Source organism: Syngnathoides biaculeatus, chromosome 13 (genome assembly GCF_019802595.1).
Source record: "Syngnathoides biaculeatus isolate LvHL_M chromosome 13, ASM1980259v1, whole genome shotgun sequence".
Taxonomy (NCBI): Eukaryota; Metazoa; Chordata; class Actinopteri; order Syngnathiformes; family Syngnathidae; genus Syngnathoides; species Syngnathoides biaculeatus.
In genome coordinates, this window is record NC_084652.1 from 18,165,993 (window position 1) to 18,184,890 (window position 18,898).

At 40.2% G+C, this 18,898-nt stretch overlaps 1 protein-coding gene across 7 annotated transcripts in view; it reads right to left on the minus strand.

Annotated features, from left to right (window-relative positions):
* Window positions 1-551: 551 nt before the first annotated feature.
* zmynd11 (zinc finger, MYND-type containing 11) overlaps window positions 552-18,898 on the minus strand; it is a 49,868-nt gene continuing 31,521 nt past the window's right edge. For all 7 annotated transcript variants that reach the window (XM_061840131.1, XM_061840130.1, XM_061840132.1 and 4 more), the window contains 6 exons: window positions 17,349-17,467; window positions 15,828-16,218; window positions 12,373-12,444; window positions 11,230-11,511; window positions 9,819-10,004; window positions 552-8,414 (listed from right to left, as the gene is read on the minus strand). In XM_061840131.1, the coding sequence (XP_061696115.1) occupies window positions 8,292-8,414; window positions 9,819-10,004; window positions 11,230-11,511; window positions 12,373-12,444; window positions 15,828-16,218; window positions 17,349-17,467 (1,173 nt within the window). In that variant the 3' untranslated portion in view covers window positions 552-8,291. The remainder of the gene's footprint in view (window positions 8,415-9,818; window positions 10,005-11,229; window positions 11,512-12,372; window positions 12,445-15,827; window positions 16,219-17,348; window positions 17,468-18,898) is intronic.

Sequence of the window (18,898 nt, forward strand, 5' to 3'; positions counted from 1 at the left end):
CATCCATCCATCCATCCATCTATTTTCTGAGCTGCTTATCCGCACACGGGTCGGAGGGCAATTAAGAGTCTCCAATGAATGCATGTTTTTGGGAGATGGGAGGGAGTAAGAGTGCCCGAGAAAACCCACCCAGGCATGGGAAGAACATGCAAACTCCACACAGGGCGGGATTCGAACCCTGATCTTCAGAACTATGAGGCCAATGCTCTAATCAGTTGTGTCACTGTGCTGCCCTGAAAAATAAAAATTAAATCATAAAAAAAAAAAAAAACTTTCCTCTCAGACGACAATTACAATTTTTAAGATTTTCCTCCTATTAATGGAACAGTTTGTCTTGAAAAAAAAATACATTTGAAACATTTGTTTTGTTCCCCAAAATATAATTAACACAGAACTAAAATTTTGTAAATTTTTAGGAAAAAAAATTGCAAAACAATTTTTAAATGCAAAATAAAACAGTAAAAAAAAAAAAAATCCATAATTTCCCCAGAGAAAATCAACTTCATTCTGAAAATGTTTTATTCTTCCCCTCAAACAAGAGACAAAGAATGGAACTTTTTAATACATTTATTTCCTCCATGTTAGCACATAGAATAGATTTATGTACATATTGCTAGCTAGAGCATAAAAAAAAAATCAACAATGAAAAAGTAATTTTGTAGCATGAAGACGTGGGCATACGTACAGAAAGTGATGATGCGCTTTGCAACATTTTGTATAGAGTTTTATGTGGCACTTTGTTTTTTTCTCAAAAGGGGTGGTGGGGGGGGCAGTCCAACTGGTTTGTGAAAATGATTAAAATGACTTCCAAAAGGATTGCATAAGCGTTGACAATCATCTTCAGCCAAACAAATAAGAAATGCACATACACACTGGAATGACACGTGGAGGAAGGAGTAGAAGATTCGAGTTCTCAAACTTTAGGGGACCACGAGGAGATGCTGGGCTAAGTCCATTTGTGCCATTTGGACACAAGTGATTTCAAATTTTAACATTGCAAATGAAATATGAGTGACTTATGTCAACGCTTACTTGTTTGGAAATGTTTTTTTTTTGTTACATAAATTGTGCTTTTTCTCTGTTAATGGTATTGGACCAAGTAAACTGTTTAATATAATACGCATCCACTATATTGCCCAAAGTATTCCCCTACCTGCCTTGACTCATGAATTGAAGTGACATCCCATTCCTAATCAAATACAGCCTTATACCATCTAAAGAACTCATCCAGAATGAAGGCTTGCATTTGCCAAATAGACCAGGAGAAAGCTCATCCATGCTTTATCTCAAGTAGACTTGACTATTGTAATGGTCTTCTGACTGGACTCCACCTAAGAGAGTATTAAACAGCTGCCGCTCATTCACAATGCTGCAGCTTGGGTTCTGACTAGAATATATTAATCCAATTCTAAAGTATCTACAATGGCTCCCTGTCATCTTAAGAAGACACATTTCTGCTACAGGTCTGGGATCTACAGACTCAGGTCAAATACATCTTAGAATCCAAAGCAAGAATGGTGAAGCAGGTTTTAGCTGCTGTACTGCCCACAAATGGAAAAAGTTGCTGAGAGAAGTCAGCACCAAGTGTCAATGTGTATAAATACAGGTCAAAAACTCAAGAGAATTTAGACTTTTAAAAGAACTTTCTTGCACTGTACTAATGTGTTTGTGTGTACCGATATCAACCTGATTGGTATCAGATGATAATTAGCATTTTATGCTGATCAGCTGATTGCCCTTTGTCATAATTCGCCAGTCTGATCAATGATGTCATTGATCGGCTCTGTAAAAGACATTTACTTGGCGTCACCAACGTACACGGTATATTTGAATCCAAATGTAAGTTTATTTTTTAGCTTTGTAATGTGTCTTTTCACATGGTACAGTAAATATCTGATGGCCAACTTGTAATGCCCGGATCAGACTACAAGACAAATTTGCTCCTTCACAATTGCACCATGTCAGACTACCGCAGTAAAACATTGTACATTACACCCTTGCCCATTGGCGGTCCTGCATATTTGCCGAGCTCACGTTTTCCTTTCATAATGTAATTTAAAGGAACTAAATGCATTTTGGAAAAAAAAAACTGTAGCCATGACTACAAAAGCTTATCACCTGTTGAAATTCATCATGATGCTGTCAAAAAGGCAGTGAAACTGGCAGTTAATGGGGGGTGAGGGTTGATGTACCGTAATTTCTCATATATAATGCGCAAAATATTTCCAAAATATTTTCAAAAAGTCAAGAGACAGTATTTAGGTATGGATTAAAAATATATTTTTTAGACAGTTGTATAGTCGTATCCAGGTACATAGGGTGGTTAAAAAAAAAGGTATAAATTTACATTTCTTACATTTATGATATTCAATGTCTAATTTTCCATATTTATATGTATTATGGTAACGTGTGCCGCCAACCTGGGCTCCCTGACCTGCTCGCCGGAGTTTCCCAATTTCCAATCGGTTATGTAGCATATTGCGACTGCACCAAACAGACTAAAACAGATGGCTGTGATTTTAACTTAAACTAAGACAAAAAAAACTAAAATGGCGAGTTACACTGTGTGGCTTTTAAAACAAAAGTCATCGCTGCTGCCGAAAAAGTGGGCAACCGCGAAACAGCGCGGCTGAATTGAACGTAAGTTTGTGGAGAAAGACGAAGGACAAAATATTCCATCAAAAAAAAAAAAAAAAAAAAAAAAACATGGAAGAGGTTTTGGATGCGGGAAAGTTGCACAGTTCCTAGAGATGGAGGAAGAGCTGCTTAAGATTGTAGCTGAAAGGAGAGCAAGAGGATTAGCACCGTGGAGCTTTGCCTCGAAATGCTGAAAAGAATAAGGACTAAAGAGAACCAAGACTTCAGGGCATCTGCGAACTGGTGCTACTCATTTATGAGGAGGCACAACCTCCCTGTTAGCCACAGAACAACAATTTCACGTTTTGTAGCCGACGGGGATAAAATGACAAAATACCAGTAGTTCATCATACGCCTGAGCAAGCAGCTTGAGTATGAAATTGGGTGCATAGCAAATGCTGATCAAACAGCCCTCACTTTCCATTTGCGAGGCACTCATACAATTGATCAAAAAGGTGGAAAAACAGTGAGGATAAAGTCGACTGGGAACGAAAAAAGACACTTTACTGTAATGCTGGGAGCATCTGGCGATGGGACTAAGATGGAGCCATACATCATACTAAGACGAAAAACTCTTCCCAAGAACTGCGAGTGGCCAAAAAAACAACATAGTGAGATGCCACCCGGATGGATGGATGGATGGATGGATGAGGCCCTCACGAAGGACTGGATTAGGTCAGTCTGGTGTAACCACAAGCAACTCTGTCGCAAAATGCTGGTGCTGGATGCCTTTAAATGCCATCCATCACTTGCCAGCTATTAAACAAATCCCAAATGAAAAAAAAACTGACTTGGTGATCATCCCTGGTGCCGTGACTGCACAGTTGCAGGTAACAGATGTATCGTGCAATCGCCCTTTAAAAAAGCGCATCCGGAAGAAATGGAATGAGTGGATAACTTCAGGGACAAATACATTCCCTGCAAGTGACAATGTAAGAAAACCTGAACCGCTGCAAATAAGAGAATGGATAAAAGATGCACGGGAAGCGGTCTCATCTGTCATAATTTCATTACAATAAGTCACTGAATTCTTTTAAATAACATTGTTATAATGCCGCTAACCAATGATGACAAAAGTACTTTTACTTTACAATTAATGCGACTTGTGTTGCTTAATACACGCGTTGAGAGTTGCATCCGTCCATCATGAACGTAATTCACTTTGATTTGCCATCATGATGGTGCGATGATGAACGGTTCTTGCCGACAAAGGCATATCTTTTATTCATTTGATTATCTTGTCTTTATGCGAAGCTGTCAAAATGTTTATTGGCAACAATGAGGACAAATGCTTTGGGATACGCTCCATCTGTGAATTTAGACACAGCAGAAGCCTCCTTCTCCACAAAGGCTGTCCATTCTTGTTGAAAACTTTGGTACTCATTTTTTTTTCTTTGAGCAACCTTTGTCAAAAGCTTTTCCATAATTTGTTGTTTTAACACAATCGGCGTTCGGCCCTGCACTTTTGGACATCGACAGCCACACTAAACTACAGCAACCTGAGGACAAACTGTCTCTGCGTCATTTGCATTGCTTGCCACAACAAACCACAGGAACCCCACTAGGACAAACCTTCTCTGTGTCATTTGCGTTGCCCGCATGACAGAAATCACATGCACAGTATGTCGTTATGAGGGCTCCGCAGGCCATATGCAACCACCAAAAGAGCCAGGTATGGCTCGCGAGCCATAGGTTCCCGATCCCTGCTCTAAAGTTTCAGTGTGAGTGAAGTAATTTATTATTACAATAACTCAGCACCCATCGTCCCTGTCACGCTGTAATGCTGATTTGACCTGACTGAATATATGACCTAACTAGAGCCAACCTTTATGAAGCCATGGATCATTTCTGCATCTTAATATGAAATCATTTGTTCATTCTGTCAATATGCCTCACTGCCATAAATAGAGTAACAAAGATTTATTTATTGTAAAAGATTTTTTTAGCAATTAAGTACACAAGTATATACAGTAAATGAACAGGTCATTTAAATAGACGGATTGCTCAATCTTATGATCAAATCGGTCTCGCAAACAGGTAATAAAAAAATGTTCAATAGAAGAACGTGTGTCCCCAATTATTGAGCAACTCCCCCCCCCGCTTTGAGGAGACTCATGAGTCGGTGATAAGATACAGTTGTTAAAATCAGTCAATGGTTGGAACTGGACCAAGACGACATCACAGAACTTGTGGATTCCCAAGAAGAAGAGCTATGACCAAAGAACCTGATTGAATTGGATAAGCAGATGATGCCAGAAGACGAATCTCCAGAATCCACTGAAGAAAGGAAATCCACAACCAAGGGCATAGCTGATCCTTCTTCACTGCTGGAACATGCCATGGCACAATTTGAGACACAGGATTCCAATGTGGAACGATTTTCAAAAGTTTCAAGGGGAGTGATGGACAGTGTACGGTGCTACTGTGAGATTTGGGCTTTCCTACCAGACAGACACTAGGAAATACTTCGAGGTGGAGAGGACAGTACAAACTGCACATGCTACCTCACCAAAAGCTCTCAGGGCCTCCTCTTCTTCTTCTCCGTCCACTTCTCAGCAGGAATAGTAAGTAGAGCATCTAATTTTTTTATTTCAATGCACTTGTTTTTTCATACAAACCATTTTTATGTAAATTCTGACTTTAATGGTGGAATTCCACTGACAATGAAATTTGAGTTACATCACCAGTATAGGAACGGAACTCTGTTGCAGCGCAAGGACTCTGTGTATAAAATTCATATTCCTTCCACATCCCAAAAACATGCATTAATTGGATACTCTAAATTGCCAGCCTAAATGGCCTAAAGAGCGCGAGGATGGGCTCCAGGACGCTTGTGAGGATAAGCAGCTCAGAGAATGGATGTGTGCGTGCGTGTGCGTACACAAACACACAAACAACATAATTTCTTGTATATAATGGAACGTGACCTTGATTTGGATGAGAGTTCATCTGATGAATATGGAAATTATTTATGCACTTATAAGTGGGAAAAAAGGAGTTCACCCATTTTTGTTCTGAGTGACTCAATTAAACCCCCAAAACACCAACACAATCAAATGATTTTCAAAAATCAAATTTTAATCTGTGCTCCACAGTGCCAGACTGGTTTGAACATCTTCCTCACAGTTGTGAAGATCCGGGTTCAAATCCAGCCTTGCATGTGTGGAGAGTTTGCATGTTCTTCCCGTGTCTGTGTGGGTTTTCTTTAGGTACACCATTTTCCACACACATTCAAAATACATGTATGGTAGCTTAATTGAGAACACTAAATTGTCGACGCAGGCGTGAATGTGAGTGCGAATGATTGTTTGTTTAGTATTTGCCCTGCAAGTGGCTGGCGACTGAGGATAAACAGTACAGAAAATAAATTAACATCAATGTGGTTATATTCCGGTTTTAATTCGAGAGGTATGCCTTACTCTCTACAATATAGTATATAGTAGCAAAAAAAGAAAAAGTAATGTTATGATAAATTCTTTTTAAAAAATGTGTAATCTTATGACAATAAAGTAAGCCGTAATTAAGCATGGGCAGTTTGAATTTTTTTAGGCATACTGCAGGTTTTAAAAAAAAAAAATAGTTTGAAAACAGATCAAATGTTCCATTGGTGGTATAAGATGTTTTTTTTCAATTCCGTGACACCGCAATATTTTGGCTCCCAGTTATCAAACCACCTGAACACATACCTACCCATCTCTATTCAGAATTAATATCAAAGTTGAACGAGAGAAGAAAGTATACTTTATTCTGGTAAAATTATTGACAGTGATTACAGTCAAAGCTTAAGGGGGGGGGGTCCTACTTTAACAAATTAATTTCAAAGAGAGGACTTCTTGTAATAATGTATTTTGCTCTTATAGGTCCCCCATCTTAATTGGAATGATGCCCAATTTCTGTGATAATACATCATAGCCACATCACAGCTTTAAAATGGCCGAAATATACAGTGAAGAAAATAAGTATTTGAACACCCTGCTATATTGCAAGTTCTCCCACTTCGCAATCATGGAAGGGGTCTGAAATTTTCAAAATAGGTGCATGTCCACTGTGAGAGTGATAATCCAGAAATCACAATGCGTGACTTTTTAACCATTTATTTGTGTGATACACCTGCAAATGAGTATTTGAACACCAAATCTTTGGAAGGAGCTGAAACCCCATGTTTCTCAGCGACAGCCCAGAAACCTGTTTGATCTAGAGAAGATCTGTGTGGAGGAGTGGGCCAAAATCCCTCCTGCAGGGTGTGCAAACCTGGTGAACAACTACAGGAAACGTTTGACCTCTGCAATTGCAAACAAAGGCTACTGTACCCAATATTAACATTGGTTTTCTAAAGGTATTCAAATACTTATTTGGAGCTGTATCACACAAATAAAATCGTTAAAAAAAATCATTAATTGTGATTTCTGGATTTTTCTTTTGAGATTATCTCTCTCACAGTGGACATGCAAATTCGATGAAAATTTCAGACCCCTCCATGATTTCCAAGTGGGAGAACTTGCACTATAGAAGGGTACTCAAAGACTTATTTTCTTCACCGTTAATAAGGAAGTAGTCATTGCTTTAGTATGCAAATGATCCAACATCATTGATTGCTCGTGGACTTTCGTGGGTCCTGGTACCCCCAAGGTTTGGGAACGCCAGCAAGAGAAAAGTTAAAAGCAAGAGGAAGAAAAAGAGGAGAAGCACCTTGTGCACTCACCATGATGATAAAAGGTCATCGAGGTTGTTAAATACATCGTACATGACGCGGGGTGTGAGAACACATTTTTTACATGTAGTGCAGCAGCCGGCAAGAAGGGATTGTGTATTTGAGAATTTAGGCTAACAAATGTTCCATATGAATACAAATAAAACTATAACAAAAGAAAAAAAATATATATTTTCAATCCGCTCAGTCCGTCTTCATCACAGAGAGAAAAACAATCTCATTTGCATAATATTTGATATCGTCCATCTTCCATTAACATTTTTTTTATTCCATCCTTGATGTTTCTTTAATTCAAACCGTGGCCAAAATGCATGACACTTGGCAATACTTGTTTCTTTTGTACAAATCCTAGCCGTGTTACAATTAAAAAATATACATTTATGACTCAATTTAGTGTTGAACAGCAAATTTTAAAACTCAACTGTGCAGAATAATTCAAAACAAGGGAAGATTTGTTAAGTCAGCATTGATGCTGCGACCCTGTACCCAATAAGTAATTTTTTTTTTGGGTGGTAGGGGGAAGGAGGGGGGAGGGGGGGGTTTAGGTAGGAAGGGTTGATTGCTTAAAAGGTGTCTGCCAGCCTCTTGTCCACTAGTTGTCTTTTCAACCACCATGTCTTTTCTCTCAATGAAAACAACGTCATGTGTGCCATGTTTAAAAAAAAAAAAAAGAAAGATTATATGCTCGTGAATACCGCACACACTTAAATAACATTTTGTGACAAGAAACAAAGACAAATCACGGCCACTAAATAAAAAGCGTTAAATAATAAAAAATTAAAAAAAAAATTTGAAAAATGTCAGACCTGCAAAGGAAGGCAAGATGTGTGTGTGTGTGTTGCAGACTGACTGATGACAGAAGTTCGAGGAAGGGCTGAGAGCCAATGGCGTGTGAGGGGGAGAGGGGTGGGTCCCTGGATCTTGGGGGAAGGGTGCGTCCGGTTCATCTCTTCCTGCGGCAGGTGCGCTTGTGGTCGGCGTGCCAGTGCTCCTGTTGACACTTGATGGAGCAGTATGATGTGTTCCAGCAGCAGTGGTACATGGCCTCCTCCTCACAGTTGTAACACTGACATGGGGGCCAGGACACAAACACAAAAACAATGAAAACAGTGGTCGGGTCGCTATCGCACCACTTTTGGCAGCTTTCAAGTGTTACTCCACTACAAAGTATACATTTTCCAAGTGGTTGTATTTTTATGGGTTATCGCTACAGCATTTTTAATTTTGGTGAATCACTACTCTGAAATTATGAATAATAAGACTATACCTCGCGCTGCAGAACTGTGTGGGCGTGTCCACTGAAGGCAATTGGAACTCTTTCTTGGAAGTGATTTTTGCCCAGTCTCTTCCTCGTTGTGTCATGAAGACTGACCTTAACTAATTAACTAACTTAAGGGAGGCCTTGAATTTTTTAGAAGTTATCCCTGAGTTACTCTGTACCCTCCTGGATGATTCATTACTGTTCTCATGGTGTAATCTTTTAAGGACAGCCACTACTAGGAAGGTTCACCCCTGTTTGATGCTTTCTCCATGTGAGGATCAAGGCTCTCCCTATGATTTCCTGGAATCCAAAGCTTTAGATATGGCTTTTGTAACCCTTTCCAGACTGATAGATGTCAAATACAGTGGTATCACGATTTACAAAATTAATCCCTTCCGGAAGTCATTTCATAAGAGGAATTTTTTGTAAGTAGAAGCGCATTTTACATGTAAATAGCATAGAGCACCGGTGACAAGTAAGATTGAGCATAGAGAATCGAGCGAAATTGGGACTAATGTTCCAGTTTTCTTGAAAAATTTCGGTGGCCAGTTTTGATGCCTCCAGCTGTAAAGAAGTAGTGATGAAAAACGAAGTGGCGTAAACCAACAAAGAACAACGCACACAATGATGTGCCTGGGGCCAACGGCAGCGAGTAAAAGTGTCTTAACTTTGTTAAAATTAGTGACCAGTTGGTTCAGTGCAACACTTGGAATAAGATTGCTGATATAATAATAAGAGCACTGTGCAAAGGAAGCTTTGATGAGGTGTAGAGTGCGACCCGCTCAGAAAAAAAGACCAGTATCGTAAAAGACAGGATGCAGTTGTATCAAAATACATGTCTGAACTAGATATGGCAAGATTTGATGTCAATAGTCTGACATAGTGCAATCTTGAAAGACCAAATTTGTCTTGTCTCTGATCCAGCCATAAGTGATTTCTTGATTAAGAGGTCGGGAGGTAATCGATCTTGGGTGGGACGAGTGAAAATAGCCAGATTAGCCATACTTCATGATTTAACCAATGTGTAGTTATTTTTTCCACATAGGTCAAGGTAACTGAATAATTTTTTCACCATTTAAAAACAGTTCACTTGAGTTATATTTGTCTGATGATCCTAAACATTACAGTGGGGGAAACTATAGAAAAATGGAAAAAAATTGAGGTGGCCAATACTTTTTTCCTGGCAAACAATGTCAGAAAAGCTCTTACCCACTGTTTCTTCTTGGTCTGCGAGATTAGTTGTTTGTGTTGTGCCACCAGCTTCTTGACCTCCTCCACCAGCTCTTCTTTGCACTTGTCCTTCACCTGCTTGCACTTCCTGTCCATCTCTGCCTGAGCACCGCCAACTGCCTTGCTCACCGCCTCATGCTTCTCCTCCTCCATCTCGCCACGTAGCTGACAATGAAGTATAAAAAAAAAGCACTTGCCTTTCATCGCAAACTGTTTGTAGTTCTCATTTTTAGATGGAGAAGATAGTCACCTATAATTTCCACTGAAAATCCCTTTGTAGTGATAAGGGAGCAGGGAATGAGTGAATGATTCCAAACAATAATTAATCATTCCCTACTCCCTAATCACTATAGGCCATAATCTCCCATTTCTGTAAATCAGAAAAGGCACACAATTGCGTGCTTTTCTGGCTGTGAGCAATCTCCAATCCCGTCATTTAAACATTCTCATGCCAGTTATGCACCCTGGGTGGAGCAACACAGAAGTGTGGGGGTTCTGTGTCAAATCTGGCCTGACACACTGGTACTTTTCTGTGGCACTTTTCCTCTACCGCACGCCAGAGGCTGTATTAAGCGTAGCGCCCAGTGCAGGTCAAAAATCATATTGCATGTTTTGATTCTGTTAACTGCCGGCGCTGCAGACTAGTGCTGACTGTATGGGACACACTTGCTCGATATCGCTGACCTACGCTTACTGTTTTCCTGTCAACCATAATCATCGCTACGAGATTATGTTGACAGCCAAAAGTCCACATTTTATATTAACGGACGAAAAATATCGGTGGTAACAGGACTTTTTTCAGCTGTAGGGAGCTGTTCTCTCCAGGTCATCAAAGAAGTTTGGCACCTACCCTTTTTTTAATTGATGGACCCTGTCCATGGTTTCAGCTAAGAGCACAGTATTTTAATTTGATTAACACAGAACCAAAAAATAAACACTTTTGCTCCCATTTTTCGTGAGCTAAACTCCAAGATATAAAACTTTTTCTACATACACAAAAGCCCAGTTCTCTCAAATATTGTTTGAATCTCTTAGTTAGCATTTCTCCTTTGTTGAGATAATCCTTCACAGCACACAGGTGTGGCATATCAAGATGCCGCTTAAACAGCACAATTATTACACAGGTGTGCAATAGGGTGGCCACAATAAAAAGCCATTAGCAAATGTGAAATGTCACATTTTTTCTTCAACATAAAGCGCATAAAGTTAGGATTGTGCCAAAATGTATTTTCATCAATATTATTTAATTTCCCTATTAAGAGACAATCTTCAGTTTTGTAAATTTTTGGTTAATTCCTTTTAATTCCCTTGGAAAGTTTCCCACTTTTAAAATTTTACACGGTTACAAGCACCGCAGAGCGGTGGAATGAGGCTGTAGTCGGCAGCTGACCTTCTCTAGAGCTTCTCGGACCACGCGCTCCGTCTCGCGTTTGTTGTCGGCTTTCATCATCTCCTTGACATCATTGAAGACCTTAGTGTACTTCTCGTGACACATGTTCTGACAAGCGGAGCCGTCTGAGGTGGTTTGTGTCCCACGGTGGAGGGTGCGAGGTGAACCACCATTCGCCTTCTTGGTCTGTGTTGACACAGACTGCTTCTCGGGTGGTGGCGGGGCAGATGACACCGGGATCTCTTGGCTTGAGCTCACTGCCTCCATCTCGGGCTCGGGGTCCTTGGGTAGAAAAAAGGGTGGACAAATTTTGAGTCAAGTTTAAACTTCTACTACACAATAGACTGGTCAGCAATCAATGTCAGGGCATATACAGCAAGGGCCATTATATCAAATTTGCGCAAATTGCTGTCACACAATAAAACTATTATATTATTACCAACAAAACAAGAATTCAATCCTTCGATATTTACTAAGGCCATCCATAAAAATATTTAGGTTTCCGGTAACCCGACCGACCGAAAATATTCAAAAGCAAATAAAATTGCCAAAGTCTGCATTTTTTTTTTTTAACACAAAGGGAACGTAAGTCTGGACAAGAGAAGTAACTGTTTGTGTCTGTCAACAATAACGATGTGAGACAGCTTTGAATGTTCAGTAGTGCTTGTATTCAGTCAAATTTGATTGGCCTTTACTAGTTATGTACCATAGAAATATAGTACCAAAATGTAGAGACATGAATTTTTGGGGAGGGGGAAAAAAAACTTTTGAAAATGTGTTTCAAGTGTTGGCCTCGCAGTTCTGAGGACCAGGGTTCAATCCTGGCCCCATCTGTGTGGAGTTTTTATGTTCTCCCCATGGTTATGTGGGTTTTCTCCAGGCACTCTGTTTTTTTACCCCACATCCCAAAAACATGCATTATTTGGACACTCTAAATTGCCCCTAGGTGGGATTGTAAGTGGGACTGTTGTCTGTTTCCATGTGCCCAGCATTCAGTTGGCAACCAGTCAAAGGTGTACCCTGCTTCCTGCCTGTTGACAGCTGGGATATACTTCAGCACTTCCACGCCCCTTGTGAGGATAAGCGTCTCAGAAAATGGATGGATGTTTATTGTTGTTGACACTATGAATAAAACATACATACACTGGCTTCTTCTTTGGGCTCCACTTGAGTCCGCCGGCTTTTCTTGGCTTTTGGCTCGTGGCTGCCTTTCATCTGCATAGACAGACAATGCTGAATATTTCCACAAAGAACACATGAAAAAAGAGAAACGTAAAACTGCTCACTAACAGTGATTGAATAATTAGCATTGCTTCTAACGCTCACTGAACAAGTAAACCAGACTGAAAAAAACTCAGGAGTGACCTAAACATACTCCTCATCATGGTTGGGGACATTAACAAAGCAAAGCTCAACCACAAACTCCCTAAATGCAAGTAACACATTGACTGGCCTAGCAGAAAAAATAACATTTTAGACCACTGCCATACTATGCTAAATAACCCATACTGTGCTATTCCACGTGCAGCTCTGGCCTTTTATGATCACTGCTTAATTCACTTAATACCAACATACAGGGGCCAGCATGGCCTCACACTTCTGAGGACTGGGGTTCAAATCCCAACCGCACCTGTATGGCATTTGCATGTTCTCCCTGTGCCTGCTTGAGTTTTCTCCGGACACTGGCTTCCTCACACATCCCAAAAACATGCATTAATTGGAGACTCTAAATTGCCCCTAGATGGAATTGTGAGTGTGAACGGTTGTTGCGATGTGCTCTGTGGTTGGCTGGCAACCAGTTAAGCATGTACCCTGCCTTTTGCCAGAAGATGGTTGGGATAGGCTCCAGCTTCAGTGACCTTTGCGAGTAAGCAGTGAAAGAAAATGGATAGCTTGACCAACATACAGGCAACAACTTAAATGCTCGAGGCCTCCACTAAAAATAGTGAACAAGTGGATGAAATGAAACAAAGTTATCACTTCAACGCTGTTTAGACTACACAGACTGCAGCGTCACTGAAAATTCAACTGGCAGCCTGGATGAATATACGACGACTGTTACACCCTGTAGCAGTTTCTGTGAAGAGGTGTGTGTACTAACAAAGTCATTTCACATGTTCAATTGCAACAAGCTGTGGTTCACTGCCGAATTTAACCATCTTCACCAGGCTAAAGAGGACATATATCGCAGTGGAGGTTGTTTACTTTTAGCAGTGTCCCATGTCTTCTTATATGGTACTGTAAATATCTGACTCCCAATAAAATTATTTTTAAAAAAACATGCTATAGGACAGACAACACTAATCTGAGACACACATTTAATGCCTGGATCAGACAAGACAAATTTGGACTTTCACATTCCATGATGTAGGACTACTGACATAAAATCTTGTATTCCAATACCACTGCGTCTTGTCTTTTACAATCACTGGTCTTTATCTTGTTGACTCCAATGTAACAGGATACACGCGAAACTGTGGTAACAACAAAAACAAAGGATCGAGTCATGTATTGTAAAAAATAAATGGGGAAAAACGTTTGGTGGTGTTCACCGGTAGTCGGGAAAGCTCTTTCATTCAAGGATTGAGATATGTTCATGTACTTTTAATATTATATGCCTTGCAAGCAGGCAACAAAATGTTACATAGGTTAGTAAGCTGATGCTAGCACGAACAGTTTTACATAAACATGCCTGTGTTCTGTAAAATCATTCACGTTTCGGTATGTATGAATCAATTTAATTGCAATATAGTAATTGCAGTAAGTTAGCACCCATAATTTCTGTCATGTTATAATGTCGGTTTGACCTGACTGATTAGAATACATGACCTGAAAATAGAATATAGGGTTCCCTTGCTACTTCATGCTTCACTTTTGGCAGCTTCAGCGCTTCGCGGTAACACCCCCCCCCCCCCCCAAAAAAAAAAATTGGAAAAATACAGCCGTATTGGCATATTGTAGGAAGACGCATTGATAGAAGGTACAGGATCGAAGCGTGACCTAGCAACTTCCATCCCACCCTCTCCTTTGTCCTTACTTTCTGCCATTTTCTATGCTGTTGACTGTTCGATAACCTCTCATGTTCACAATGCCACCGGAGCGCTGTGCTGATACGGAAGCTTCCTTTGAAGCTCCCAAGAGGAAGATGATAATGATGATCAGCAAACCAGTCTCAAATTCATATTTTGATCTGAAACTCAAAATGTATACTACAAAAACAAATAAATTTATTTTGGTAATTCCAATACTTTAGGAGTGCACTCTAAATGAGTCTCACGTCGCACATCGAGGAACAATGTGTGATATTACAGTTCTTACTTCGTGGTCCTGCCATATTGCAGATTCTTATTACAGATATAAATTTTCATACTGTTTTTACAATATTTTTGTTATCCATTGCATTCTCTCAATACACGTTTAGTTTGTAACTTTAATTTGTCAGGATGGTATATTTTCCAAAATTATCATGACAAACAATAGCATTGCTGTTTTTTTGTATGCCAGTAATATTATTTATATATATATATATATATATTTTTTTTAGAGCATCATAATTCAAGTACATCAATTTTATGAAACGTTACCTCAAAGAATATATTAAAAATTGGCATTGTAATGTACAGGTGTGAAGTTTAATGTGTCTAATGTCTGAGAGACATGAATAAACAGGGACACAACGTAAGATCAATGTGTGTCCGAGGATGCAATGCCGGATTTCCAGCATCTTGACGGAATACTTTAATCCATAGGATTACATCCTTGGATGCAGATTGATTCTATTCTGTAGCCCAGTTAATTTTTTCGCATCGCAAACTTTGGATTGTGTCAGGAGTCCAGGCAAGAGATGTGAATACCCACCACTCATCCTATTATTATTGATACCAGGTCCACAATTGGCAACCATTGTCCCTGAACCGTGATCATGCCTGGAGGGGTGTCATGCATTTAAACTGGGAAGACTGATGGGGATGAGGCGAAACGGACACGGGACAGTTATGACTTGCATCCTGTCAATCCCAGCCAGAACAACAACACTCTCCAAAGATGTGTGAATGTATGTGAAGCATTAAAAATCAGCAGGGGAAAGGCATGAAGGTTCATGGAAAAGATTGGAGTGTAGGAACACCTGGCACAGTTTCCTCCCCAGACAGAAATTGGCCCCCACACTAATGGAAGGATGACAAATTAAAACTGAAATAGAAATATCTGGCCCGGCGTCTGCCCCATCATGCCTTAGGCCACCAGCCCAGGGCACCCTGAATGAAATATGGACGTTGCCAAATTGTAATTCTCAGTCTTACAGTATGTTGTAACATGTTAAAACAAAAAAGAGCCACAAATTGTCAGATTTTGTCTTATTTGACAAGGGCTGATATCTGCTGACAAAATTGACCTGTCGATTAATCGTCAGGCTGTACTAATTGTACTAATCTTCAAATAAAATGAAGCGCTCGTCTAAATACATCTTCCAATACAATACATCCCAACTTTGTTGGGTTAAGAGACCAAATTTGACCTGTTGTAGCTGTCCCCTCAGCTCAATTAATAGGCAAAGTTTGACAATAACTTTGGTAAAGCTATGAGTATGTCACACCCACCAGTCGGACTTGCTCATTGCTGGTGGATGAGATGCTCGACTCAGCTTCTTCACTCCTGTCCGCTCTCTCAGTCCTCTTTGATCCCTGCATTCTCTCCAACAGGTCCGGGATCTGCGTCTTTTCAGTCTTCACCGTCCTCGGCGTCCTATCCATCTGCTGGTTGCCGTCTTTCTGTGACTTCCTCGGGCTCTGACTCTGTCCACCGCCGCCTCCACCTCCTTCATCACAGCCTCCTTCCTCAAGCTTTGTTTTCCATAATCTTCCCTCCTTAAGGAAACGCTGGTAGACTTCCAGTTCGTCGCAGGCTTTCTTCCAGCCGTTACTGCGCTTCACCTGTAACTGCTGCACGCTCACCTTGATGTCCTGGATGTTGTCTGAGGGAATCCACGCCCTGAGGATGACCGCACACACACAACTCGGTCATGAAGATGCTTTGTTAACAGAATTGAGAATGCTCTTTTCTACCGGAAGGCCTAAAGATGATGTTTACATAATACGATTGCAGTCCATTTTTTACCGGCCCGGGACATCTGTTAAAATAAACATTTGACAAGCCTGCAAAGGATGAAAAGGTTGGGCCATATGACAAATAACTGAGGGCCAGGGATAGGAGTCGCCACACTAAAATCCACCAATGTGACCAACTTGATAACAAGGGGTGGGCGACTGATAGAAATTCCATCACAATTTCGATTTTGGCCTCTCATGACCATAAAAACCTTATAATTTAAAAAAAAAAAAAAAAAAAAAAAGATTAATGTGCCATGGCACGTATGGAAGCTTTGGCATTGTAAACGAAACCAGAAAACGGCCTGTGTTAATCGTAGAAAGCGTGTGATGGGTAGAAAAACAAATTTGACATTTCCTTCAAATGTTTTTAAGATTACTGAAAATATGCAGCTCCATGCATGTATTGCAACAAATTTCCCCCAAGAGGGCAAGGGGTCAGCGCAAGAAGGCCAGACAGAGTCATGGCTTTATATGAAAAGAGAAACGCTTTTCCCCTCTGACTGTTGAAATTAGACTTTTGTGACTTTTACATTTTTATTTTAGGTCATTTAGGATTAGTGCACCAACATTATTTCTATTTGCTGAGAGCCATGTTGACAGAAAGATTTTTTTTTTTTTTTGGAGACAAAAAAAATAATAATAGCCAATCAAGTCATTTCAGGCTTGCCAATGTTTTTAGGCATGGTTGTATTTTTTTTTTTTTTACTTCTGTTTTTTAACTCACATACTGAGCTTGTTGTCACAATACCCATAACAACCACAATAAACTCAAGCAAAGCATGCACGTAATAATATTGTAATAAATGCAAGCAACGCTCACTCGCAACTACCATAATGACTCAAGCAGAGCACACACAAACAGCTTCGAAATAGTTTCGTGCCTTCACGAGAGCCGTACAAAAGGAGTCAAAGAGCCGCATGTGGCTTGAGAGCCGAGGGTTGGCCACCCATCTAGATTCTTGAGGTTCTACCGCACAAACATTTGACATCTGGCATCAAGGATGCAGAAACCTTTGATGTTGGTGGCCGAAGAACCGCACGTCCACCTGGTTGTCTTCTTTCTGCAGCACTTTTGCTGGCCAGTAGCCAAAACCTTTCATCTTGGCCCACACTAGGTCGTGACTTGGACTCTGGAGACAAAACAAGCACAAAGTTATTAGAGAGGTACAGTTGTCTCTCATAATATTGGAGTTAAAAAAAAATAAAAAAAAATATTGCAGAACCACTTTCAATTAATTGTATTGTTATTCAAAATGCTTGTAATTCCTCTCATTAACACATGGCAGTTAGCACCATCAAGGCTACCGCGTCCTTCATCTCTGTTCCTCTTAGCTTCATTTTCTCCGTACCGAATCTAGTCACTCCTTTCCATATTGTCCCAGTTTGGACGAGACACCACAGTGAGTGTGTATGTGTGTTGTTTTTTGTTTGGTGGATAGCAAGAATGTTTCAGGCTCACATTTGTACTACAAAGAGCAGGCTTCTGTCATTTATTTAGCTCTCCATGTAATAACGCATTAATAAAAGATGCCAATGATGATTTATTGTGGAGGTGGAACTTCAATCAAGAACAGATTTCCCCCTTATGCTTGAGGATATAAACAGTGCGCCTCCCTTCAGTTCATGTGGCCATTTTGGTCGAGTTTCTGCTAATTTTTCCCTCCTTTTTGTGCAGGTGTTTGGCCAAATTACTTTTTTTTTAACCATGGGTCTTAAAATATAAGTGCTAATGTGAGGCAGCGAACAAAGCCTAACCCCTAACCCTAAGCCAGTCAATTAAAAATTAAATTGTAGAAAAGTAGGAGGGAGAGTCGTGAAAAAAATTGCATAATTTTGTGTCAGCTGTAAAGTGAAGATTTATTTCTAAATAAACCATACATCTTTGAAGATATTAGCTGAAAATCTGCCAAGACTGAAAACAATGTCAGACAAAATTTGTTGCGACATAGCAATACTCAGTTTTTCACCATTTTAGTTTTAATTATTTGGGGTATGGCTAAATTGGTGCCCACTGACCCACCTTGGCATTGGGCATGAGTACCTCCCCCTCCACCACCTAACAACTTGAGTGCCTTTGTTTGAATCAGTGATTATACCTTTGCAAGTGCGACTTGCAGTTAGCTAGGTAGCTACGCCTACGTCCCAAAAATACATCTTCCCTTCAGACAGTCAGCTTCGGTGGCCGCTTGAGAGTGTCTTGTCGTCGGCCATGAGTGTGCACATGGCAGAAAGAGAAGGTGATGGAAATGTTCTTTTTTTACTCTTCTGTGGTGTGCCACATTTGTGACAAGTGTGACAAGACTTTCACTTTACAGGGACTTGAACGAAAGTCTGCCAGCTTCATGCTGACTCATGCCAAATACCATAGATGGGCTAACAAATAAGCACAGGTGTTACAGTAACCCAAACCTTTAAAAAAAAAGATTTTTCAGGTGGCTGGAGTTCATTATTGGTATTTCCATTCAATTCAATGGTAAAATTTTGAGATACAAGTAATTTGAATTAGGGATGTGGTAGGTGGTAACAGAATGAAATAAACCAGGAAGTAAAGGGATCACTGT